Genomic DNA, 26919 nt, shown 5'->3' on the forward strand with positions numbered 1-26919 from the left:
GAAAAAAGTAGTCAGTTAAAAAATGTGACAGATGACAGGTTTTGGGCCAGTCCATCTTTTTAAGGGGGATTCTCAGGGCTTTCTTTGTTTTCAACAGCATTTCCTGAACAGCAGTTTAACTGCCAAAATAGCAAGATACCAGCTGGCCTCCCTAACCCTCTGGGGGATAATCCCGAGCTGAGCTCGGGGTAAGCCGCCACAGAGGTTTTCTCAGGCCCTGGTGGGCCGATTTGCATATTTTTTTTTGTTGCACGCAGCTAGCACTTTGCTAGCTGCGTGTATATACCGATCGCCGCCGCTCCGCGCTGATTCGCCGCTACTCGCCGTGCCGCTCCCCCCCCCCCAAGGCCCCCTGCGCAGCCTGGCCAATCAGTGCCAGGCAGCGCTGAGGGGTGGATCGAGACTCCCTCTGACGTCACGACGTCGTTGTCGATGACGTCATCCCGATCGTCGCCATGGCGACGGGGGAAGCCAAACAGGAAATCCCGTTCTGAACGGGATTTCCTGTTTGCTTTGTATGCCGGAGGCGATCGGAGGGGGTGGGGGGATGCCGCTGCACAGCGGCTATCATGTAGCCCAGGGCTCGCTACATGATTTAAAAAATAATTTTTTTTTAAAAATAGTGCTGCGCCACCTCCTGGGCGATATAATTGTATCCCCCAGGGGGCTAATCACTTGCACACTATTATGTCAGTTAGATTTTGCAACGGTTGTTCAGGAAATGCTGTCGAAAACAAAGAAAGCCCTGAGAATCCCCCTTAAAAAGATGGACTGGCCCAAAACCTGTCATCTGTCACATTTTTTTTAACTGCCTACTTTTTTCGCGAAAGAACCCCTTTAAAGGTCAGGTGTTCAAAATAAGATAAGATTGATGCACAGAAATTTCAGCCAATTAGGACGAGAGACTGAGGGAAATTCCAAATTATTAAATAAATTACTATAAAATAGGTGGTTTGAGAGCTATTTAGACATCAAGACCAAATCTCTTCTGAAAGACACCTACTCAACTACAAGCCAGAAGCTATCTTCCCACATGTGGTTCTAGATGCTGAAGAGATGACAGAGAAGGGGTAGTATGCTTTATATTCTGGTGATTTACTATAATACATTTTTCAGCATTAAAGCGGAATGAAACCCAGCATTTCTTCTTTGCTCTAAAAAAAATATTTGCAGCATATTATATACAACCAGCATTTCTTTTTTTTTTTTACTAGAACAGCATTCAAAGGGTTACACACAAGACTTCAGATTTCAGTGCAGAGAAATCTGGACGCATCCGAAGTGGAGATGATGTTATCTTGTGTTTACTTAATTGTATCAAGTGAGGAATGTGACACATTCTCTGAATGCGCAGAAGCTCCTGGACACAGACAGACATGCAAAGCATTTCTGCCTTCAATACATAATGAATAAAACCAGTTATGAATAAAATGCAAAGTTAATTCTCAAAGCAAAAAAACTGTACTTTTGGGAACTTGTAATTTTTAAATGAATAATAATACTTCTGCACAAATGAAAATATGATAACTGTATGGCATATAAAAATGTAGGAAAACGTGTTTATTGAATATTATGTCAGGGTTTTATACCGTTTTAAGTTCTGTTGAGATGTTAGAAAGTTCTTTTAGAAGTTCTTTTTATGCCATTTTTCAAGAAGATTACTAGTTTTGACACAGCTACCAACACAGCTTAGACTATTTTTAGACTATTACTAGTCTATGACTATTACTACTATTTAGACTATTCTACATTACACAACTGCAGAAAAGACTAGCAGGCAAGAACAGATGGTACTGAACAGGGCATTCTGTTTTGAATGTACTTAAAAAAAATTCACGAATGCTTTACGATGAAGGCCTATTCAAATGGAATGTTTAGAGGGAAACGTTACTTAGAACTGTTCATATTTTTGTATATATGCTGTATGAGAAGTAAATATCCAATGTAATACAATGCAATTGTCCCTGCGTCTGTCCCTGTGTAACTGCTTTGCCCTACTGTACGTCAAGCACTGACAGCGTTGGGGCTGGACACAGGGCGGGCAGGCCGGCCAAGCGGGCGGACAGGTGTGCACGTGCGCACTGACTGGCAGTGTTAAGAGACCTAGAGCGCGTTTTTAAACGGGCTTAGGTCAACTAGTCTTATTTAAAATCAAAGACTGAGTGCTCGGATTCATTTCAAGGTATACCGTAGAATTACTGTTATAGAGGGTTCAGATCCCACTATAACCAATTTTATGATGGCAACGAGTTAAAGGCTGGTCCCTTACTGAGTTAGCACTCATGTAAAAGACAAGAACCGAGCAGGTTTTTGGCACAGTGAGCTTGATCCATAATTTGGGCCACAGTTCCCTCTTCCCGCTGCATACAAGAGACACAGAGTGTAGCCACAGCTAGGAAGGGGATTGGCTGTATGGATTTAACTGTACACTTACTATTATTTACCAAATGTATTTTAGTATAAAACAGCATATTTGTTGTAATGCCTTTTCCTATCAGGAACAAAGAGAGGGGAAAAAAAAGGAAACTGGTTTACAACAGACTATGTGCTACAGAAAGGTTCAGTAGGTTGGTTGGTACTTTGTAAACAATTTATTCAGCAAATAAAAGTTGGATTGAATAAAGAGGAAACATTCAAAATAATTATGAATATATTAACTTAGTTTCTAGGAGAGTTAGTACAATTTATAAATGCATTCTGTAATTTGGGACCATGATTAATTTGAAAATTAAACTTGAAAATCTGAATACTGCCTCTCCTAAAATACAAAAAACAAAACAAAAAAACACTAAACAAGCTCCCAGTTGTGTTATAGATTTATACTTTTTAAAGCAGTCAAGAATAATGTAGGATTTTCAGTTGTGGAGATGTGCATGTGTAAGTCATCAAATTTAATACATAATGTAATCTATGCATCCAACATTTGCTTTAAAGATATTGCAATCACAGAGGATTACAGTAAAATAAGGCTGTGTAAGTGGTATTGTCTCCATGCATTTAAATGCATTTCTTAGCACAGGATACATTCTGTTTTCAACAAACTTTTTGTTGCATACAGTGATATAGTTTGACCTTTAAACACAGGAGAATATGCAAACTGAAATATATAATTTAATCATGTTAATTAAAGGTGCATTGCACAGTCCTTCCTTGGTAACTTAAGGCTTTTTCCTTTTGAAAAGGGTTGTCTCTCGGTTATGTATTTTCACCAAATCTACAGACATAAAAACTGCAGAAAAGACTAGCAGGCAAGAACAGATGGTAGTGAACAGGCCATTATGATATAATTTTAACCAGAGTGAAGAAAGTGCTAGAAGTTCCACTGCATGAAGCTAGACACTTCTCTTCACAGTCCAAAGGCATAAAAACACTATAAAGTGATAGCAAGTACTGCTTCACAGGATCTACTGTTCATTTATCATATGTTTACAAGTTCAGTTGAACAATATAGAGTCTGGATCTTGGTTGGCCATCTGCGCTATGTGCTTTAGGACATCCTTCTTAGTTATAATTCCCAACAATCTCCTGAAAGGGAAAAGAAACACATAACTGAATTACAACCTCTTTGTACATGTGGACATAACACATTGAAAACTAAATGCTTGTGACAAACCATCATACAATCATTTGTACAAGCAAGAACAGTCCATTAACCCTCCTGGCGGTTTGTAAAAATCCGCCAGGGGGCAGCAAATACGTTTTTTTTTTTAATTTTTTTTTTTCATGTAGCGAGACGAGGTCTCGCTACATGATAGCCGCTGCTCGGCGGCATCCCCCCAGCCCATCCGATCGCCGCCGGCGATCGGAGATCAAGGATCTCTTGGAGGGCTTCCCCCGTCGCCATGGCGACGGGGCGGGATGACGTCATCGACGTCGTGACGTCAAAGGGGACTCCGATCCACCCCACAGCGCTGCCTGGCACTGATTGGCCAGGCAGCGCACGGGGTCTGGGAGGGGGGGGGGGGCAGCTGCGGCGACGCGTATAGCAGCGGATCGGCGGGAAGCGGCGGCGATCGGACACTGCACGCAGCTAGCAAAGTGCTAGCTGCGTGCAGCAAAAAAAAAAATTATGCAAATCGGCCCAGCGGGGCCTGAGCGGTGCCTCCCGGCGGCATAGCCCGTGCTCAGCACGGGCTTACCGCCAGGGAGGTTAATACCGTTTACAACATACAACTATTTTATCCTCAGCCATACTAATAGATAAAGTGCCTTAACAAAATGGTATTACTATTATCTATTTAGTGCTGACATCTTCTGCAGTGCTTTACAGTCATGTCCGTAACTGTGCCTCAGAGGAGTTCAAAATTAAATCCCTACCATAATCAGCATCCAGTATCTCTACCATGGTGTAAGGATAATGGAAGCTTCTCAAATTTTAGCATGGCTTTGGGATGTTGGAGGAAATGGTGCTGTAGAGAGGAAACCAGCTCAAACAAATCAGTTATATATTGTAGTCTTTATTTAAATTACACATACTCAAGAAACTATCCTAATGCTACGTACACACATGCGACAACGATCGTTCGTTGAGAACGACGAACGAGCTTTTAATTGATGAAAGAACGACCTGAGTAAAGTTAGTTTTTAAATGTGTGTAACAATCTAATCGTTAGAACGAACGTTACATCACGTAAAGCAACTATTGCGCCTGCGCATAAAAATGAGAAGTTTCAGGGAGAAATAGTGAAATGCGCATGTCAAGCCTAGTACGAACGACCGTTTGCAACGATGTACTACTTTTGCAAACGATCGTCGGTTAAAATCCGCCGAGACAGAACTTTCTTTTGTAGCGATTTGGCTCGTTCGTCGTTTGCCTTAATAGTCGGTGGTTCGTTTTTTTGTAACGATCGTCGTTAGTAAAGATCGGGGAACGATCGTTACAAACGACTATAGTCGCATGTGTGTACGCACCTTTAGACCCAGATGCTATAAGCAGCTAAATATTCTGGGGCCTCTCCTTTCTAGGCAAATTAATGAAAAGGCAGTCCATCTCCAACTCAACTTGAAGCCAGCCTCTCAAGAAACAAAATCTTTAAAGGGGAACTGAAGAGAGGGGTATATGGAGGCTGCCATGTTTATTTCCTTTCAAGCAATACCAGTTGCCTGGCAGCCCTGCTGATCCTCTGCCTCTAATACTATTAGCCATAGCCCCTGAACAAGCATGCAGCAGATCAGGTGTTTCAGACTTTAAAGTCAGATCTGACAAGACTAGCTGCATGCTTGTTTTTGGTGTTATTCAGATACTACTGCAGAGAAATAGACCAGCAGGACTGCCAGGCAACTGGTATTGATTAAAAGGAAATAAATATGGAAGCCTGCGTATACCTCTTACTTCAGTTCCCCTTTAAAGAGACCCGGAGCAGAGGCCTAAAATTTAAATGTGAAATACTTACCTGGACCTTCCTCCAACCCACCGCCTCCGAAATCTAGTGAAACTGAAAACCCTACTTCATGCCTCCATCACATCAAGAAGGCCTTCAAAATAAAGGCCTGAACAGCCTGAAATTAGTATAGAATGTTGTCGCAAGGCTGTTAAATAGTGTGAGGAAAAAGGGTCTTTGCTGATCCCCCCCACTTGATAGTTAGTGGGGTGTAGCTATCTCCTCCCAACACACTCCAGAACTGTGATTTGAGTACTGTATACAAGTCTAAGTATTAATGGTACTGTTGTCAAGAGACCCTTGTGTTATATAATTTGATGTCATTTCTTATGCACACTCACTCTGTGTGTAACCTAAAACCTCTAAACATAACAGAACATTGTTCAGATGTATAATCAGATATATCAATATTGCTTGTGAATTTGCGGATTTTTATCAAATAAGTTGATTTTCCTTCAAATGTGTATCAGATCAGTTTATACTTCTATTCCTATGATTGAAAGAAGCAGCCTGCATAGATGGTCACAGGACAGTGACAGGATGCTTAGCTTGCAGTTTGATGAAACCAGACATCACAAGACAATGACAAGATGCACCCGTGACATTATCACGAGACATTATTCAGCCGAAGAATGCTTATACCAGCAGATTTCACTAACCAATGGACAATCTAACATTAATCCAGCATGTTCAGCAATTATTATTTTATATGAACTATGTATATCCATAAGACAACTCATTAACATGTGATTATGCCAGAAGCTTAATAAAAACCTCTCCCCAAGCTCTCTAGGGCAGAGAATTATACCATCCACGTTTGGTGTGAGACTCAATTATGCATGCATAATCTGTTTTGATTCCAGGTGAGACCCGAGGCCTACATCCTTGAGATACTTCTCTTGTTATCAGTACCTATACTGGTCTTATAATAGAAGGCTAGAATCCTCATTAAACACACTATATAGTCATAATGCGGTGCGTGTGTCTGAGGGAAATTTGTACTATAGCCAAATAGAGACCCCATAGGGGTCAAACAGTATAGGTAACACTACTTTACGGAAGGTATACTGGGGTTTGATAACGAAAGGAAAAGAAAAGGGTGCATACAGTCATATATAGAAATTCCCCCAGCAAACAGCCCAGATCAGAGCTCTGATCTGGGCTGTTTGCTGGGGGAAGTTCTATCGGTTGGTGGGGGGATTCTGTACTTGTATTATGATTTGTGCACTAAGTTCTCCTGATGACGCCCCGTTACAGGGGTGAAACAATTGTTGAGTTGTCCCTTATTATTGTATATACACTATATGCACTCTTTTCTTATCCTTTCGTGAACAAACCCCAGTATACCTTCCGTGAAGGAGTGTTACCTATACTGTTTGACCCCTATGGGGTCTCTATTTGGCTATAATACAAATTTCCCTCAGCCACACGCACTGCATTATTGCTATATAGTGTGTTTAATGAGGATCCTAGCCTTCTATTATAAGACCAGTATAGGTACCATTAATACTTAGATGTATATACAGTACTTAAATCACAGTTGTGGAGTGTGTTGGGAGGAGATAGCTACACCCCAATAACTTAAAGTGGAGGGATCAGCAAAGACCCTTTTTCCTCACACTGTCTTATCACACCATTGATTGCATAATAACATATGAGTCTTTTACATGTTTTTAGAACCAGTATCTCAGACATAGGGGTAGCACAGACTTGTGTACCCTTTCATCTATGAGGTTCAGATTATCAACTGTAACCAATTTCAGTACATATTGGCTTTAGCCCCTTTGGGTAAAGTGTGAGTGTATCTATTTTGCCAGTACTATTTCCGGAAGTGTAATATGCAAGGCTGTTAAAGGACAACTGAAGTGAGAAGAATATGGAGGCTTCCATATTTATTTATTTCTAAACAATACCAGTTGCCTGGTAGCCCCGGGGATCTACTTGACTGCAGTAGTGTCTAAATAACACCAGAAACAAGCATGCAGCTAATCTTGTCAGATTTGACAATGGCCTCAATTCACTAAGCTGATCTCCTGTCTTTAATAACTCTTCTGAGCGGTTTTACAGTTCTCACCATGGTGATATAATGGTGATAACTGCAGAAAAAGCTCAGAAGAGTTATTAAAGACAGGAGATAAGCTTAGTGAATTGAGGCCAATGTCAGAAAAACCTGATCTACTGCATGCTTGTTCAGGGTCTATGGCTAAAAGGATTAGTAACAGAGGATCAGCAGTATAGCCAGACAACTGGTATTGCTTAAAAGGAAAACAAAATATGACAGCTTCCATATCCCTCTGGGGTTACAGTAGTCCTTTAATAAACCAGCCCCTTCATTTCCACAACACCAATCCTCCGCTCACTTCATTGGCTACCCATAAAATGGAGAATCCTCTTCAAGATTCACCTATTAACATTCAAATCTTTACACAATTTGGTCCCTGGATATCTGAAGGATCTGTTGCAAGTGAATCACACCACCCATAATCTTAGATCAAAAGGATCTATCAACTTGGTCACCTCCAGAGTCCACCTCAAAACCTTTGGAGCCTGATCCTTCTGTCATGCTGCCCCTACATTATGGATCTCCTAGCCTCACCTAATTAGGACATTTCTATCCCTGGAAGCATTTAAGTCCAAACAAACGCCACCTCAAGTGCAATCAAGTGCAAATCATTAGAGATGATCTTCAAATAAGCCATCTTACCTCAGACAATTACTTTGATTAGCTTTTTGTTGATGTCTGCTATATCCCTGTGCCTATTTAAAAAGTGATCTTATATATCGCTATCTAAACAGTACACATTTCTGTAAAAGATTTTGAAAGATAGCCAATCCCTTGGACATCAATCATTTCATTGTATGGAAAATCATCTGCAACTGGAGAAGAGTTTAAACATGTGTCAACTTTCCCAACACTGCTATTAAAGGGAGTGTTAAGCCGAAAAAAAAAAAAAAAAAGTATGATACTTTCTTACAGACAGGGAAGGCTCTGGATCCTATAGCGCCTTCTCGGTCTTCTTTTGCTCCCCTCAATTCCAGCGTTGTCAGACCCGTTGTGTGAATAACACCAATTGATCTTATACACCTCTGCAAGCCCTTAGGAAGGCTTCTAAAGCACTTGTGTCCCCAAGTGCTTCTGAAGACGGACAGCTCCGTACTGGGCATGCATGAGTGTGCTTACATGCGCAGTATGGAGCCATCAGTCTTCGGAAGCACTCAGGTTCAAGAGTGCTTCCAATTAAATGGGGGTAACGGCGCTGGAACAAGGTAGGCAAGAGAGGACAGGGAAGGGAAGGCTCTATAGGAACTAGAGCCTTCCCTGTCCATAGGTAACTTTTTGGGGAAGGATAGACCTTACAATCAATTTAAGCAAATTCAACCAAAGTGCAGAACAAACTCTCAAAGAACCTCGGAATTTCATCCTGTGCACATTAGATACAATGTTATGTATATCTGAATTGACCAAATCAAGCAGAGCATTTTTCCTGGTTGGTTCAGCTATCAGTCAAGTATTAGTCTGCTAGTGACAATACTATTTGTATCACCCAGTAATGCGATAGGTTTGCTGTATATAAACATTTTTTTTTTTTTTTTGTACAAAAAACTTTTACCCCTTACAAGAAAGGTTCACAAGTAGTACAAAAATGCCAATAATTACTCTTACCGGTAATTGGTTTTCCACGTAGCCTCAATGACAGGTCCACCAGGAGATACAATAATACTATAGCCAGGAGATAGCCCCGCCTATCCTTGGGACAGAAAGAACAGATTAAGTAGCCACCTTCTACCCACCTACCTCCAGTGTTTTGAACTATCACCATATATGGGTAGGAGAATTACTGTTTAAATTGTGGGTGGGTTGCCCCACCTGTCGTGGAGGCTACGAGGAAAACCAATTACCGGTAAGAGTAATTATTGGCTTCCACTTGCCTCCACAACAGGTCCACCAGGAGATATAGAATATTACCTCCTTCAGGGCGGAACAACCGTCAACAGTACTTTACGACCAAAACCCAAGTCTTGATTGCTTGGTAGATCCAAACAATGATGATTTATGAATGTATCATAAAACCATGTGGCAGCTTTGCAAATTTGAAGTACAGAGGCAGAGTTTCTCTCTGCCCAGGAAGATGAGACAGCCCTAGTAGAGTGAGCTTTCACTTTCTCAGGAACTGGCTTCCCTGCAATATCATAGGCTTTGTTAATACAAAGCTTCAACCAATTACTTAGCGTACTTTTAGATGTTTTAAACCCTTTTCGGGCAACCTGTAACTGAACAAAAAAATTATCTTCCTTCCTCCAAGAAGTTTTGTCTAAATAAACTAAAATTATTTTTCTCACATCCAGTGAGCTAAATCTTTCCTTTTTTTGGTTTGAAGGATTCGGACAAATGGAGGAAATGAAGATTTCCTGCTCTCTGTGGAAATTGGACATAACTTTTGGTGAAAATTAAGGTGGTATCTGAAACATAATTCTATCCTCTTGGATAGACATGAATGGTGGTTTAATACTAAGGGCCTGTATTTCTCTGATACGCCTGGCCGTAGTTATCGCCACCAAAAAACAAAACAAAACAAAAAAAAAAAAACAGGTTTTCAGAGTCAAGTCCTTAATGGATATCTGATCCAAAGGCTCGAAGGGAGACTGAATAATAGAAACTAACTAAATTTAAGTCCCAAGGAGGTACGGTCGCTTTTTTCACTACAGACTTCCTTTTAATCAAGGAATTGGAGGTAAAAGGAACATCAAAGTAAGCCCCTAAAGCAGCAAGTTGTAGTTTAAGGGTGTTCAACTTTAAACCCATATCTAGGCCTTTGTGCAGGAAATCTAGAATATTGGGAATTAAAAAATTAGATTTTCTGGAGTATTTTTTGTTGAAGTCACAAAAAAAAAACTTTCCAGACTCTTAAATTGTAGAGGTGACAGGCTTCCTAGCATGAAGCAGAGTTTCAACATCTTTTTCTGACAAACCTTTGTTTAGTAGTAAGCTCCGTTCAAAAGCCACACCTTCAGGTTCGGACTGGCCACTGCAGGATTGTACACTTGTCCCTGCTTCAGAAGCCGATCTGATATTGGCAAGATCATTGGATCTTCTACCATCAGGATTAATGTGGCCTGATCTCTTACTACTTTTTGCAGAACCCTTCCTATCAGTTTTAAGGGATGAAAGGCATATGTTCTCTCCAGTCCAGCAGGAATGCTTACACACATTCTGGAAAGCCTCTGGGGTTGAGGGAGCTGAATCTGGGAAGAAGAGCATTGTCCCAGGCTGCAAACAGGCCTATGGATGGAAGACCCCATTTGTTGCAAATCATCCTGAATACATCCTTGTTCAGACACCAGTTGCTCTGAAGTAACCGTTTGCGGCTTTCACCAATCTGCTAGAACATTGTCCTTTCCTTTGAGGGGAACCCTGGAAAGAACCCTGTTCTCTGCCCGGCAGAATATCTGGAGAGAGAGAGAGAGAGAGAGAGAGAGAGAGAGAGAGAGAGATCAGAGGTGGACTGTAAGTCCCCCCCCCCCCCCTTGATTGTTTATGTGAGCAACAAACGTCTGATTGTCTGACTGGAGGATCACATTTCTGTCCAATAGCAGATTTTTCCATTTCTGAACATACTTCCAGATCGCAAGCAACTATCTGTGGTTTGAGGAGAATGTTTTCTCTAGGGGGAGACTACCTGTCCTGAATGTAATACTGTTTCAGATGCGCTCCTCAACCCTAGAGGCTTGTGTCTGTTGTAATGACAAGTGGATCTTGATTTGTCCAACTTACACCTTTATGCAGATTCGGACGCAAGTCCACCAGTTTAGGGAGAGTCTTACTGGATCCGACAACCAGATTGTTTTCTCTAGATCTTCCTGTTTGCCCAACCACTGACACAGGATTGCCAGTTGAAATGCTCTGTACCTTGCCTGAGCACAAGCTACAGCTGGGATGCAAGCTGACATTTTTTCCCAGGAGACACATAGCTTGTCTTACTGTGACAGACTTTACTCTCAGGAATGACTGTGTACTTTCGATCAGAGGAGCTACTTTCTTTTCCGGCAAAAAGGAGATCTGTAAAGTTAAATCCAGTGAGATTCCCAGAAAATGTTCAGTCCCGGACTTAGATCGGATTTCTGCAAATTCAGAATACACCCCAAGTCCTTCAGAATTTCAAGCACAATCTGAATATGGTCTTGGAGAATCTCCCTCGTTCTTGCATCTATCAGAAGATCGTCTAGATAAGGGACTAGAATAATATTCTGCATTCTCACAAAGGCTGCAACTTCTGTCATGATCTTTGTAAAGATTCTGGGAGTGCTTGAAATCCCAAATGGGAGAGCTTTAAACTGCAGATGAAGGACCTGGGATTGAATCTTTACAGCTGCTCTCAAATACTTCCAGTGCATTGGATGTATGTGGACATGATAGTATGCAGCCTCAAGGTGTATGGACGCCATGAAGTAATTCTTCACCAGGAGGATTCTTTTGTACTTCACATACTGATTCAGAAACCAAAGATTGATGATTAGGCGAAAATAACCGTTCAGTTTCGGAACCAGGTATAGAGTGGAATAGAAACCTTCCCCTCTCTCTTACGAAGGTACTTTCTCCACAACTCCCTTCTGAAAAAGAGACCCCATCGCTTTCTCCATTGCCACCTGCTGAACTGGAGACTGAAGAGAGCTTGTTACCCCTGAAGGCCCTCGGGGGAACTCTAGTAAACTGAATTTTGTAACCATCTTTGATGGTTTGGTAGACGTACCTGCTTTTTGATATTCTCTACCATGCTGGAAAAAAGTTTTTTTAATCTGCCTCCCACCTACATATAGTCATTGTTCAGATTGGAATTTGGTATTATTGTCAGAGGGTTTGAGATTGAAGAGGAAATTTTAGCCTTTGTACCCTTTTGCTTTGCCATTTATTTCCTGAATCCAGAAAGTTTTTCTGGTGTCTCCCAAACGAACGAAAATTCCTTTTAGGGGTCCGCTTTTTCTTACCCGCTGGAAAAATCTATTTCCTTTCTGCTGCTCTAACACGGTTTCTAGAACAGAGCCAAAAAGCAATTTACCTTCAAATGGGAGCGCACAAAGTTTTTGTCAAGTGATAGCATCACCATCCCAATTTTGTAGCCACAGGAACCTTCTTCACAGAATTATTTAATGCCAAACTGCGAGCAGAAATTCTAACGTCTTCGTTGGATGTATCAGCAAGAAACTTTGCTGCCAATTTTAACGTTGCGACAGAATGAGCAATATTCTTAATTTGAGAACCACTCTTCAAAAGAGATTGCAACTCTTGCAACCACATAATTAAACACATAGCAGTAGAGGTGGCTGCTAAATTAGGTGTACACGAGGCTGAAACAGCCTCCCAAGATTGCTTACAGAAATCCTCAGCGAAAAAAAAAAAAAAAATCAGCTTTACTCGCCTGGGGATTTCTCCAGCCCCTTGCAGCCAACTGTCCCACGCTGACCGCTCCGCTCTCCGTTGCCATCCCGGGCTCCCCGCACGGTGCTACTGACCTAGAGATCGTCATTACTGCGCCTGCGTGAAGCGCGCCACTGTCAATCATGGGCACGTTGTCCGCGGCATACTGCGCAGTACTGATTTTTTCTTTTTTCGCTGATGATTCCTTTAAGAAGAGGTTCCATTTTTCTGTCAGATAAAGCGCTGAGGGTTCCTGTGTCCTACAATGGAATAGGTGAATCTTTGGATAACTTTGAAATGGCTAAGTCTAATTTATTTTTCCATGCTCTTTATTTTCAAATTTCATAAAATTACAAAAAGATTTTTTTTTATTCCACAAATACAAAATGAGCATGCTTTAAGACCCCTTGACACACATTTCGGGGAACAGTGCCTTTTTTTTATTTTAATCGTTTTTATTGAATTTTATAAGATAGAACATGAACATAAGTCTGCACAGACTATATAGACATTGGCAAATGGTTGGGTTATAAGAAAGTATACAGTCATGTACAGGAATTAACATCAATAACAAACATAACGGGGATAAAAGGAATGAACATCATCAAGTGTTAGAGTTATTATTGACTGGCACTTTTAAAGCAACCGGAGGGTTGCGGTGATTCGGGGCGTTGTCTTTGCTATATTGTGAAAAGATTAGTCAAAGTGGCTATATCTGCGACAAAATGTCTCTTGCCCATTCATTGAACCAATTGTTGGCTGGGCATGAGCCTATTTTGTTCGGGTAGTATAGTTAGCTTTTGCTACCCGTCTCCCAGTGGAGGCGGGAGTGGATATCTGATAGACGCATCTAACACTAGGTAAAGAGAGTAGTAGAGAGGGAAAAGGGAAGAGAGAGGAATAGAAGACGTAGGGGTAGAGAGGGAGGTAAGGTAGAGTATGGGACGAGGAGAGAGTAGGCTGTTGCAAATCCGCCTAGGCAGCGGGAGTTAGGGCGACTCCAAGATGTCAAACTGCACCAATCCTAGCGCTATAGTCAGTCCCCAGTAGGTATTCCATGTAGGAGGACCAGATTTTGTTGAATTTAGTCATATTATCTTCTAATCTGGCTCGCAGTTTCTCAAAAAAGAGGATGCGGTTTAATCTACTTTTCACCAGGTCAAAGGAGAGGAGATTAGTGTTCCACGCTGCGGCTATCGTCAGTTTAGTTGCTGTAAAGATATAATTTACCAGGGTATTTACTGGTTTGGTAAGATTTGGATAAGGAAGGCCCAGCAAAGTGTGTAGTGGGTTCCTAGGTATCGGTTGGTTGGTTAACGAGGAGGCCCATGTACATACTCTTAGCCAGAGTCGGCGTACTTTAGCACATTTCCACCAGGTATGAACATGAGTTCCAGGGGTATTGCAGCCTCTGAAGCAGTTTGGGGATGTGTTGCTTTTAAACTTGGCCAGACGGGAAGGAACCAGGTACCATCTAAAAAGTAACTTATAGTTGACTTCAACTAGGTCAGCGTTGATAGAGGTTTTGGGGATATTAGTCGAAATGTCGGACAAGTCTTCAGGATCGATCGAGATATTTAAATCTTTCTCCCAGTCAACTATGTAGTTTGGTTTGTGTTTGGATTGTGCATGGGTTAATGCCTTATATATGAGTGAGACAGTGCCAGGTGAAAGTGGGTCTGAGGCGCAGATATGTTCAAAAGGGGTTCTGGTTAAAGGGGAATCTGTGTGGGAGAGGTGAGACTTAACAAAATGTGAAATTTGCATGTATCGGAATCTTTCAGTGGGGGGGAGTTGCTTGTGTTCATGTAGGAAGGCTAAGGTTTTCATACCTGTGTCCGAAGATAAGGAGTAAACCGTGGTGAGGTGAGAACTAATCCACCAGCGAAAGCTAGCAGGTGAGGTTAAGGCTGCGGGGAAAGAGGGGTTCCCGAGGAAAGATGTCAGGGGCCTATGTGGAGATAATAAATTTCCGGAGTACTTGCAGCTGTCCCAAACGGATAAGGAGTGCTTAATTATGGGATTAGTGACTGTCGTTTTACTGGCCGGGGTGATCCAGAGGAGATTAGAGAGTTTAATTGGGTGAACTAAGGATTCCTCGATGTCTACCCATGAAGGCCTGTGGGAGTTCAATTGCCACAGAATTAGTGGGGAAATTTGTGCGGCCTTGTAGTAGTGTTTCAGGTTGGGTACTCCAAGGCCTCCGTCGGGTCTTAATCTATACAAGTTTATACTGCGAAACCTCGGTTTTTTGGAGCCCCATATAAAGTGGTTGACCTTGCTCTGGATGTTACATAGGAAGGAAGCTGGTAACGGGATGGGTAGCATACGGAAGGTGTAGAGAAGTTTTGGAAGGAACGTCATTTTTATCGCCGCGATACGACCTAACCAGGAGATAGAGTATCGTTTCCAGCATTCAAGCATTTGAAGTAATTCTTTGGCTAGCATTGGATAATTGTGCCTGAATAGGGATTCGTATGTATTTGTTAGGTATATGCCTAGATGTGGGAGTTTTTGTTGGTCCCATTGGAACTCAAAGGCGTCTTGGAGGGCTTGCACGAGTCTATGGGGTAATGAAACATTCAGTGCCTTTGATTTGTCAGGGTTGACTTGCAGGCCCGAGACGGTGCCAAAAGTTGATAAGAGTTTGTTTAAGGTTAGGAGGGAGTTGGTAGGGCGGGAGATGCAGAGAACTAAGTCGTCGGCAAAAAGGTTGACTTTAAATATCCTTTTTCCCAGTGGAATCCCATGGATGTCTGGTGAGTTTCGGATTTGGATGGCTAGGGGCTCTATTGCAAGGGCGAAAAGAAGAGGGGAGAGGGGGCAGCCTTGACGGGTGCCTCTAGTGATTTTAAAGGAAGGGGAGCGGAATCCGTTGTAATGTACAAACGCTAAGGGGGTGGAATATAAGGCCTGTATCCAGGTGATAAAGTGGTCACCAAAGCCCCATTTGCGCAATATTGCAATTAGATATTTCCATGAGACAGAATCAAAGGCTTTCGTTATATCTAGGGAAAGGAGCATAGAAGGGATTTGGGTTGTATGGGCGTGGTGGATAATATGAATGAGACGTCTGACACTGTCTCCCGCTTGACGATGTGGCATAAACCCTACCTGGTCATTATGTATGAGGGACGAGATTTCAGTGTTGAGGCGGGTGGCTAGGATTTTGGCCAATAGCTTAACATCAATATTTAAAAGCGATATTGGTCTGTAGTTGGACCAAATTAAGCTGTTTGTGTTAGGCTTCGGGATCATGCTAATGGAGGCCGTGATGGATTCAGAGTGGAGCTTTGCACCTTTAAGGATGCTGTTGAAGGCGCTAACTAATTTTGGAGCGAGGACGGTACTTAGTTTCTTGTAGTAGAGTGCTTTAAAACCATCTGGTCCCGGTTGCTTGTTGAGCTTGAGTTGTTTGATTGCTAATTGTACTTCAACAAGTGAGATTTCTCGTTCCATTAACTCTCTGAAACCAGGAGGCATACTGGGTATTGGTACATCTGACAGGAAGTCTGATAATTGGTTGGGTGACGAAGAGTCGGGGGAGTTATATAGTTGTTCTAGGTGTTGGCGGAAAGTGTCTACTATAGTGTTAGGGTTAGAAGTGGTCTGGTTTGGGCACTGTTGTAAGGTAATAGGTTTATGTGATGGATCTGTCTGCCTAAGACGTCTGGCCAAGAGTGTGTCTGGCTTATTGCTTTTGAGAAAGAATTTAAATTTAGTATTGGCGAGTTGCTTTTCGGCTGAGTCTGTTAAACTTAAATTAAGAGCAGTTTCCGCCCTTAGTAGATCGCTTTTGTTGTCAGGGGTAGGGTTGTTTTGAAAGTTAGTGTGTTTTTCCTGGTAAGCTAGTTCTAGTTTTTGAAGGAGTTGCTGCTTATCTTTTTTGTGCCTAGAGGCTAGTTGTATTAGGATCCCCCTGATTACTACCTTGTGGGCTTCCCAGATGGTGAGGTCTGAGATCGCATCATCTGGGACGTTTAGCTCGAAGTATTCGATTAATTTGGCTTTTATTTGTTGAATTGTGTCTTCCTTAGTGAGTAAATACTGGTTCATTACCCAGCGGATTTCCGTAGGGCGTTGGATCAAGGATGAGAAAGTTATAATATTCATGTCATGGTCTGACCATGGGATGGGGTGAATGACAGCTGCCTTGACTAGGGGTAGTGTGGGAGAGGTGACCCAAAAGTGGTCTATGCGGGAGAAGGATAAGTGTGGGTTAGAGTAGAACGTGAAGCCTTTTTTAAGGGGGTTCAATTCTCTCCAAGTATCAATGAGGTCATATGATTGGAAAGCCGAAATGATGGTGGCGGTTTGTTTCTGCAACGTTCCTGTAGTAGGATTACTTGAAGGTTGTTTGTCCCAGAATGGGTTCAGGCAGTGGTTTGTGTCACCCGCCAAAAATAGCCTGCCTTTACTGTGTGTGGCAAGTACTTGGAGGATGTGAGATAAGAAAGGCGCTTGTGCGTCATTAGGGGCGTAATAGGACATTATAGAAATTGGTTCGTCTTGAATTTTGCCTATCAGTAGGACATACCTTCCTTCGGGGTCTGCGATAGACTTTGAGAGAGTGAAGTTAGTAGAGTTCCTGAAGGCTATAAAGACTCCCCTTTTTTTAATGGGGGCACTTGCAAAGAATATTTGCCTGTAGTCCTTGTGAAAAAATTTTGGTTCTTTACCAGCGATAAAATGAGATTCTTGTACACATATAACATCTATATTTAGTTTCTTAAAATGTTGGAAGGCTTTGGTTCTTTTAGGGGGGGAATTGAGGCCCTGAACATTGAGAGATGCAATTTTAATTGAATTAGTCATGGAGGCTTGAGTGTAGTCTGCTGCGTAATACTCCTCGTCCCATGGGGTAAAGAGAAAAAGGGAGGGATTAGGAAGAGAAAAAAGAATAGAAAGGTGAGCAGCAAGAAAAGGGCTGCAAAGGGTATTGTTTTCATAATTTATCTTATACATAATCTCCCTTATGTGCACCATTTCCCTTCTTCAATTTATCTTTTTATTTGCATCCCAGACCTTCCACCTCCATTCATACTTCCTCATTCAACCCTAACCACCCCCCAGGCCATGCCTCTCTTTTTCCTTTTGACCTTGGTCTCTTCCTTGACTCCTTATCACCTCTTCTCTCCTCTTTCTTGCATTCTGTCACTGAACGTCAGGGGTCCTTGTTATTGATCGATTAACCTGGTTATCTTTAAATTCCTTACATTGACTCCATCTTTCTTCATGTTCCTCTCTATTCCCTCGAGTGTAATTAATAATTTCCTCCATTCTCCATAATCCCTCCACTTCTCCCACCCACTCTCCTATAGAGGGGGGAGAGGTGAACCTCCAGTGCCTTGCCACAAGGATCCAGGCTGTGTTAACCAAGAATCTCATCAATGATCTTTCATACTCATTAATATGCCAGTCATTGCAATGCAGTAAGAAAAATGTGGGGTCCTCTGGGGGCAGTAGTCCCGTAATGTCAAAAATAAGACTTTACATTTTTTCCCAAAATGGTTTTATCAATTTGCAACCCCAGAAGATATGCAAGATGTCTCCTTTTTCCTCTCCACAACTCCAGCATGTTGTAAACATCCTACTCAACCTTTCTGGGGTATAATGCCATCTTGAGAACATTTTATATCCCAACTTCTTGCCCTTTTGTGGAGATAAAAGATTTACTAGCCATACTAAGTACCTTCCTTCACTGCCCTTCTGAGAATAGATTTCCTAGGTCTTTCTCCCACTTTGATCTAATTATAGATGTTGGGTCCTCCATCTCATTGAGAAGTGTATAGATTTTTGAAAGTGTCCCCCTCCCCCCGGACATTCCCCACACACAACTCCTCAAATGGGGTCATATTTTTGCTTAATGCTACCCTAGACCCACAGCATGCTAGGAAGAATTAGAATAGCAGATAACTCCATTCATCCAATCTCTCCATTTCTTTCCTGCCCTTTTACTCTCTGCAATGTGATCCATTCCCCTCCTTCCACCAAACCCCGGGCTCTCAAATCTATATCCTTTCCTATACCCCAGTACCTCCATAGCTACTCACCCAATGGGAAGTTTCTATTGCCTAGGATCGGTATCAAGGGAGTGGGCCATGGGGAAATTGTCCCCTTTTCCCTTTTATAAAAGATTTTCAACGTATGCCTTAAAGAGGAACTGTAACGGTAAAACGTCCCCTGGGGGGTACTCACCTCGGGTGGGGGAAGCCTCAGGATCCTAATTAGGCTTCCCACGCCGTCCTGCGTCCCTCGGGGGTCTCGCTGTAGCCCTCCGTACAGCCGTGACGCAATATTTACCTTCCTGGCTCCTGCGCAGGCGCTCTGATGGCTGTCGGCTCCGAAGTAGGCGGAAATACCCGATCGCCGTCGGGTCCGCTCTACTGCGCAGGCGCAAGTCTTCGGCGCCTGCGCAGTAGAGCGGACCCGACAGAGATCGGGTATTTCCGTCTATTTCCGAGCCGAATGCAGCCACAGCGCCCCCGCTGGAGCAAGCAAAGGTAAATATTGAAATTACAGTCGGGCCTGTCGCCGGCTGTTCAGAGGGCTGCAGCGAGACCCCCGTGGGACGCAGGACGGCGTGGGAAGCCTCATTAGGATCCGGAGGCTTCCCCCACCCGAGGTGAGTACCCCCCAGGGGATCTTTTTCAAGTTACAGAGTCTCTTTAAGGTTATATTCTTTTCTATGCCTAAGGCCCCATAATTTCCTGCTGACCATGTAATGCTCTTTGTTGAGGTCCCTATAATCTCCTTCTCCAGCCTCACCCATCCCTTTTTCTCTGCATGCTTATGCCAGTCCACTATCCTTACCAGGGTCGCTGCCTAATATTTTGTAATATTTTTTGAAATTTGGCACTGCGAGTCCACCTCTATCCCTCTCTGCTGTTTGCAATCTTAAATGAATTCTCATTTTCTGACCTCCTCCTATAAATTTCCTAGTGATACTTGTAAGTGTTCTGAAAAAAAGAGCAGGCACTGGTATGGGGAGGGTCTGGAACAGATATAACAAACTGGGTAGGAGTAGTGGGTAGGAGTAGTGGCTGGATAGTGTAATGTGTCCTCTGACACAGGAGACCTGGGTTCGAATCTCAGCTCTGCCTGTTCAGTAAGCCAGCACCTATTCAGTAGGAGACCTTGGGCAAGTCTCCCTAACACTGCTTATTGAGCGTGTCCTTGTGGCTGCAGCTCTGGCGCTTTGAGTCCGCCAGGAGAAAAGCACGATATAAATGTTCTGTGTATGTTGGGTAGAATGTTAATTTTAATTATGGCAATTCTGTCAAACCAAGAAAATTGTGGTCTATTCCAATTCTGTAGGTCTAGTTTTATCTGATCCAACAACTTCCCCCAAAGTAAAGATGACTTTTACCCCCAGATATTTGAGGGTCCTTTCTTGCCATTTAAATGGAAAATTTTCTCTTAAAAGTTTATTTTGTCTCTCTTCCAGCCCCCACCCCAGTGCCTCGCTTTTATCCAGGTTTATCTTCATATTTGCCAAGGATCCATATAGCTGGAATTCCTTTAGTAAATTTGGCAGTGTAGCATGTGCCTCTGTGATATATAACATATCACCAGCATATGCAGCTACTTTGTGCTCACTTCCTCCCACCCCGATACCCTGTATGTTGGAGTCCAGTCTCACCCTGCACAAGAAGGGTTCTAGCAATAATGCAAAAATCAACGGTGATGATGGACAGCCTTGCCTAGTCCCGTTCTTAATAGTAAAAGAGCCTGATAATACCCCATTAGCTTTAACTCTCCCATTTGGTTGTGAATACAGTGCCATAATCCTTTCACTTATGTTATCTTGTAATCCTATATGCCTTAAAACCCCCTCTATAAAGGCCTATCCACCCCTGTCAAACGCTTTCTCAGCGTCTGTTGACAGAAAAACTACAGGGCTGGAGTGGGTCCTCACCCATTGGGCCAGATCCAGCGTTCGAATAGTGTTATCTCTGGCCTCTTAGCCTCCCATGAACCCCACCTGGTCTGTGTGGACCAGCTTTTTCATAAGCGGGGCTAGTCTGTTAGACAATGCTTTCGCAAAAATCTTTACATCTATAGGTCTATAACTCTGGCACTGTAACGGGTCCTTACCCTCCTTGTGCAGGACTGTGATATGGGACGCCAGCATACGGGGTGAAAAACCCCCCTTTATACCCTCTGATCCTATAATTTCATTAAGTGCCTCCACGAAATATCCCACCACTTGCTCTTCAAATACCTTATAATATCCGGTGGTCAGGCCATCAGGTCCCGGAAGCTTTCCCGTTGGCATTTGTTAAGTGCCATATCGATAAAGGGAACTCCAGGGATGAGGCATCTTCATCTGACAGTCTGGGCATGCTACTTTGTACCAGATGCTCGTTATCTTTTCCTTTATTTCCTCTTCTTTCCCCTCTCTATTTCTAATTTCCAAATTGTACAATTTTATATAATATTCTTGAAATATCTGAGATATTTCCTCAAATTTGTAATTTTTTTGTGTGCTTTCATCCTAAATACAGGAAATCTAGTTACTTTTTTGTTGTTTCCTAAGAGCTCTGGCCCCACATCTGTTCCCATGTTCATAGAAGGAACTTTTGCACCTCAGGGCGATATTTTTCGCTTTCTGGAACAAAAGTTCCTTCAGCTTTTCCCTCTCCCTTGTTCGTTCCTCTGTCTCTATCCTGCCCTTCTTTATGCTGTCTTTTTAATCTCGCTATATTGTCTAAAGCCTGCTTCATCTTTCTATCGCTTTCCCTTTTTCTTCTAGCCCCTTCCTGAATCATTATACCTCTTATATAACACTTATGTGCCTCCCAGCCCGTCACATCAGACACCTCACCCCTGGAGTTCAAAGAGAAATATGTTACCAATTCTTCCTTAATTCTATACATCACTTCCTCATCTTTCAACAGGGCACCATTCAGGCGCAAAACCATTGGACTCCTGTTCCTTTTGCTCCATTCCAGGGTCACCATTACCTGTGTATGGTCTGATATCGTTATCGGCCCTATTTTGGGATCTTTTACAGAAGACAACAGATTGTGGGACACAAAGATATAATCAATCCTCGTATAACACATATACTTGTGAGAAATATGTATAATCAAAGCTGGATGGATTACCCACGCGCCAGGCATCAACCAATTGTGCTTCATGCAACAAGTTTTTACATTTTCTCAGCATACTGTTAGATATTGTACTCACATGTTGATGTATCAATTTGAGGTTCTAATGCTAAATTAAAATCCGTTCCCATTATACTCCCCTCTGCAAAAGATTCCAATTTCCCCAGGGAACTTTTTAACGCCTTCATTTGACCTGCGTTTGGAGCGTAGTAAGATCCAACCGTGACCATTCTGTCTCCCACTTGGCCCTTAATCATATTAAATCTACCTTGCGGATCTGCATATTTCTTTCTCAGTTCAAACGGGACCTCTTTTGCTATTAAGATTGCTGTTCCTTTAACCTTAGCTGATTGTGGAGTACTCACAAATACTGAATTATAATATCTATTGTAAATCCGAGGCACTGGAGGACCTTTAAAATGAGTCTCTTGTAAACAGACAATATTTGCATTTTCTCTATGGCATAGTCTCAGAATAGCAGCCCTTTTTTCTGGTATGTTTAAACTCCTGACGTTCAGTGACATTACCTTAAAATCCAACGTTCTCATGTTTTCCTTGTGTTTCACTAATTATACTGGCCCGTTGACACTATCACCCATTCACACCCCCAGTCATACATACCCCTGCAACCTTTTCCCTGTGTGATTCTGGCCCCACTCCATCCTCCAATTCTCTGGGGCCGACCTCCCTTCCCTTTCAAAAGGAAACTATCCATTTAGAAACCTCCCCCGGTTCTCTGGGTTGCAACACCTTCTGGGGTATCAGTAGACCTTTTCCAAAGCGGTGTTCCTCCCCCTCTCCCCCCTCATAGCATTAAAAAAAAAGAAAAGAAAAGGTAAACAAAGAAACAGAGCCAGCACAAGGAAAGGGCGGTGGCAGGGAGAAAACAGAAAAAGGGGGGGGGGAGAGAACCCCATCCCCTCTGAATTAGTGTTATTACTTTACCTGCCTTTCTATCCCCGCTATTCTATTCCTATAATTTACCCTTGTTTCAAAGCTCCATATATATATTCATTCGTGCCCCTATTACATCTTCTTCCCTTTCCTTTACACTCCAACCATTTTATCTCCAATTCCTTTTCAAGTGTTTTTGTGACACATCACACTTTACTATGTTGCTCCTTACCCCACCCCGGGAGGAAGGGGGGGTTTAGAGGGGGTGCAAAAACAAACAAACAAACAAACAAACAAACAAAAAACATTCTCCTCTGACAGGCCCGCAGATGTCCATAACTCACCTCACCGGGTAATTTTTTATTCTCTTCCTTTATCTACTCCCTTTTTATCCTTGCACCTCCTTCCCATCCCAGGGGCTTAGCTCCACATTTCCCTGCTCCCCCCCCCTCGCCCCGCACAGGTGGGGAGAAGGGCCCCCCCCCCATCTTCCTTTCAATATAACCTTCCGCAGACCTGCCCGTGTCCGAAAAAAAAAAAATCACTTTCCCAGTCCATCCCCCTCCCTCACAGTGCCCCTCCAATCTCAGGTATTAAGTTACATATCTAATAATATACACATCCTATTTGCAACATCATATTCATTCAGTGTATTCACCAATATAATTGGTTATATTCACCTTGTGTGCGAATCCACAGCTACTTATAATTGTCCTCCTGGGACAGATTCTTATTCTCCCTTCTTTTCTCTCTCTGCTCTCCCCACCCTCAGTCTACCCCACCCCCACTACTCCGGGTTCAAGGGCGGGGGGACATCTATTCCATCCCTCGTGGGGCTTGCCACATCTTTCATCTTACTGCTGGCTTGTCTGCTAGGGAGAAAAAGGAAAAAAAATAATTTAAATCCTTACTCCCCCCTCAGAACATATTCCTTTGCCACTTCCTTATTTCTTATGCACTTTACTCTTGCCGAGACCTTCTGGGTCCCAGTCTGGCAATTCTATTAAAGGTATGTCCAATTCCTTGAAGATCTCCCGGTCCCAGCAGGATCAGCCAACGTTGATCTTTACAAATGATTAGGGCGAAGGGTAATCCCCATTAATATGGTATCTCCTTCTGCTGCAACACTGTAAATAGTGGCTTCAGTGCCTTACGGTGCATCAAAGTCATCAGTGACAGGTCTTGGAACATACTAATAGTTGCACCATGCCATTCAAGAGCTCCCTTTTGCCTTGCCTCATTGATATAGCTTCCTTCTCTCTAAAGCAGGAATGTCAAACCGGTCCTACGAGGGCCGAGATCCTCACACATTTTTGATGCAGCTCAAATGAATTGATGGGTCTGAATAAGATTAGGTGTGGTCCATCAGGTAGAACACATTCCTTTCTTTCTCAGTCCATCCTAAACACTGGTCTGGATCTGGCCCTCCAGGCCTGAAGTTCGACACATGTGCTCTAAAGTTATGAAACTTGCTTATAATGTACCTGGTTGTTCCCTTTCATTGGGTTGGGCCCTGAGAGCTCTATGGGCCCTGTCAAACTTGATGCTAGCTTCTTCTGGACGGCCTAACAGCCTATTAAAAAAAAAAGTCTGTTAACAGGTCACAATATTGTCCTCCTGTACGGTCTCTGGAACCCCCCTCACAGATTATGTTGTCGCTCTCTATTTTGCATATCAATTTCGTATTTCTAGGCAATATTACAGTCTCTGGGAAAAAACTTGTTCACTCTACGCTGACCAGCAGCCTCCTGCTCTTTAGCAGGGATCTTCCCTTTCTTTTACCATTTTCTCTGGCTACTTCCTCCCACTATCCCCAGTTAAGATCTCCCCCGTTGCTTTAAAGCTTATTTCCCTTCAGCTACTTCTTCGCCTGTCTCTTGTCTGCCACCAGCCAGGCCTCTTAACTTCTTCTTATACAAAAGCAAAGGATCACCTCTGAGCTCCCTTTTTCGCCACTGCTACGGTGGGGACAGCATGCACCTTCACCTTTCCCTCCTCATCACCACGCGGCCTCTCCGTTACACAGCCACACACCTCTCACCGCGGTCTCCAGGCTCCTTCACATCACTCCACTTGGTGCGGTTACTCGTCTCCTCTCCATCAGTCCGCTTGGAAGGTGTACCTGTGTGGCAGCTGTTCCCTCCAGGATGCACAATAGTGATTCACGCTGACTGCTGGGTACTAAATGCTCAGCGTGTTAGGCGCTAGTCAGCAGCATTCAAAGGGAACTGTGAGTCTCTATGCGGTCTCTGCCGCCTCTGTCGTCACCACGCTATCCCCCCTCAGCCGATCACACTGCAAGGCACCGTCTGCTGTTTTCACGGTCCAGGTGCTCCTTTCCTCCGTTCTCTCAGGCAGGTAAGCGGAGATGCTAACCCCTGACTCGCACAACTGCCTCCATTCCTCTGCTGCTTGCACAACAGACACAGTGAGGAGAGACACTCCCCCTCACTCCATCATGTCCTGCTCCTCCCCCGGCTAAGTTTAATTTAGGGCATTTAGCCTATTTAGACTTTTTATTTGTCTCTTTCCATTCGGTTTCCATTAATGTATTCATGACCTTATGAACAGGAAACTCCAACCCTTAAGACACAAAATGTTCCAAATATATTTCATCTTCAACAATAGAAGGTTTCAGAAACTCAAACTGAATATTTAAAGAGACTCTGTAACAAATTTTTCGGCTGTATTTCTTCTGTTCTACATGTTCCTAAAGAAAATCTAATGTGATCTGGCTTACTGCAGCCCTTTGTAGCTGCAGAGTCAGTGTAATAAATCATCTTATCTCTGAACAGTCGGTACTTGTCGTGCAGTCTCTGGAAGGGGCTGACTCTTCATTGTTGTTTAGCTGTTAGGCAGGCCTTCCCTCCACGCCCCTCTATGCTCGCTCCCGTGAGTTACAGGAAGTCTCTGCTCTATCTGGCTTTGAGGCTGCAGACCAGGAAGAGAGCTGATTGTGTGTGAGATATCTTCCCCTGGCTTTGGAAGGAGCTGCCGGGGCTTTCTGCATGATTCCTGACACAGGCAGAGGGCTCCAGTCTGCTGGCTCGGATAACACAGTCTGCCATGCTGCATCAGAGAAGCTGGGAGAAACAAGGTAAACAAACTAATGACCTCTTGAGATTCAATCTCTTACTGGTCAAAACGAAGTCTGTATGCAGCTTTCTTTTGTATAGGTGTTTTTTTTTATGTGTTGAGATACTGTACATCCACCTATACATCTCTCTCTCTATCTATAAGTATGTGTGAAAAATGTAAAAATAGCTTATTCTTTATCAAAGCAGATTTTTTTTTACATGCTGTAATTGTTACTAATGGTAAAGTTCATCCAGCTAGAGTCCTCTATATATCTTGGCTAAACAGTCCTGTGGCCCCTATACCCTGGCTAACCTTCCCTATGGCCCTAGTACGCTGCCTAACCTGACCTATGGCCCTAGTACGCTGCCTAACCTGACCTATGGCCCTAGTACGCTGCCTAACCTGACCTATGGCCCTAGTAAGCTGCCTAACCTGACCTATGGCCCCATAATGCTCACTAAACTGTTCTGTGGACCCATAACGCTAGGTAAACTCTCCTTTGGCCCCTATACGCTGGCTAACCTCGTTTGGCCCCTATACGCTGGCTAACCTCTCCTTTGGCCCCTATACGCTGGCTAACCTCTCCTTTGGCCCCTATACGCTGGCTAACCTCTCCTTTGGCCCCTATACGCTGGCTAACCTATCCTGTGCCCCTATACAACGGCTAACCTCTCCTTTGGCCCCTATACGCTGGCTAACCTATCCTGTGCCCCTATACAACGGCTAACCTGTCCCGTGCCCCCTATACAACTGCTAACCTGTCTCTTGCCACCTATACAACGGCTAACCTGTCTCTTGCCACCTATACAACGGCTAACCTGTCCCGTGCCCTCTATACAACAGCTAACCTGTCTCGTGCCCTCTATACAACAGCTAACCTGTCCCGTGCCCCCTATACAACAGCTAACCTGTCCCGTGCCCCCTATACAACAGCTAACATGTCCCGTGCCCCCTATACAACGGCTAACCTGTCCCGTGCCCTCTATACAACAGCTAACCTGTCTCATGCCCTCTATACAACAGCTAACCTGTCCCGTGC

At 43.3% G+C, this 26919-nt stretch overlaps 1 protein-coding gene and 1 long non-coding RNA gene across 7 annotated transcripts in view; one reads left to right on the forward strand and one right to left on the reverse strand.

Moving 5' to 3' along the window:
* Positions 1 to 2804: 2804 nt before the first annotated feature.
* Positions 2805 to 26919, reverse strand: part of LOC137527199 (H(+)/Cl(-) exchange transporter 5-like) — a 397265-nt gene continuing 373150 nt past the window's right edge. For all 6 annotated transcript variants that reach the window (XM_068247697.1, XM_068247696.1, XM_068247695.1 and 3 more), the window contains one exon: positions 2805 to 3525. In XM_068247697.1, coding sequence (XP_068103798.1) covers positions 3435 to 3525 — 91 coding nt within the window. In that variant the 3' untranslated portion in view covers positions 2805 to 3434. The remainder of the gene's footprint in view (positions 3526 to 26919) is intronic.
* The window catches only part of LOC137528384 (uncharacterized), a 4571-nt gene continuing 3353 nt past the window's right edge, over positions 25702 to 26919 (forward strand). The window contains exon 1 of the long non-coding RNA XR_011023384.1: positions 25702 to 25899. This is a non-coding gene — a long non-coding RNA (uncharacterized lncRNA). The remainder of the gene's footprint in view (positions 25900 to 26919) is intronic.

This window comes from Hyperolius riggenbachi, chromosome 8 (genome assembly GCF_040937935.1).
Source record: "Hyperolius riggenbachi isolate aHypRig1 chromosome 8, aHypRig1.pri, whole genome shotgun sequence".
Taxonomy (NCBI): domain Eukaryota; kingdom Metazoa; phylum Chordata; class Amphibia; order Anura; family Hyperoliidae; genus Hyperolius; species Hyperolius riggenbachi.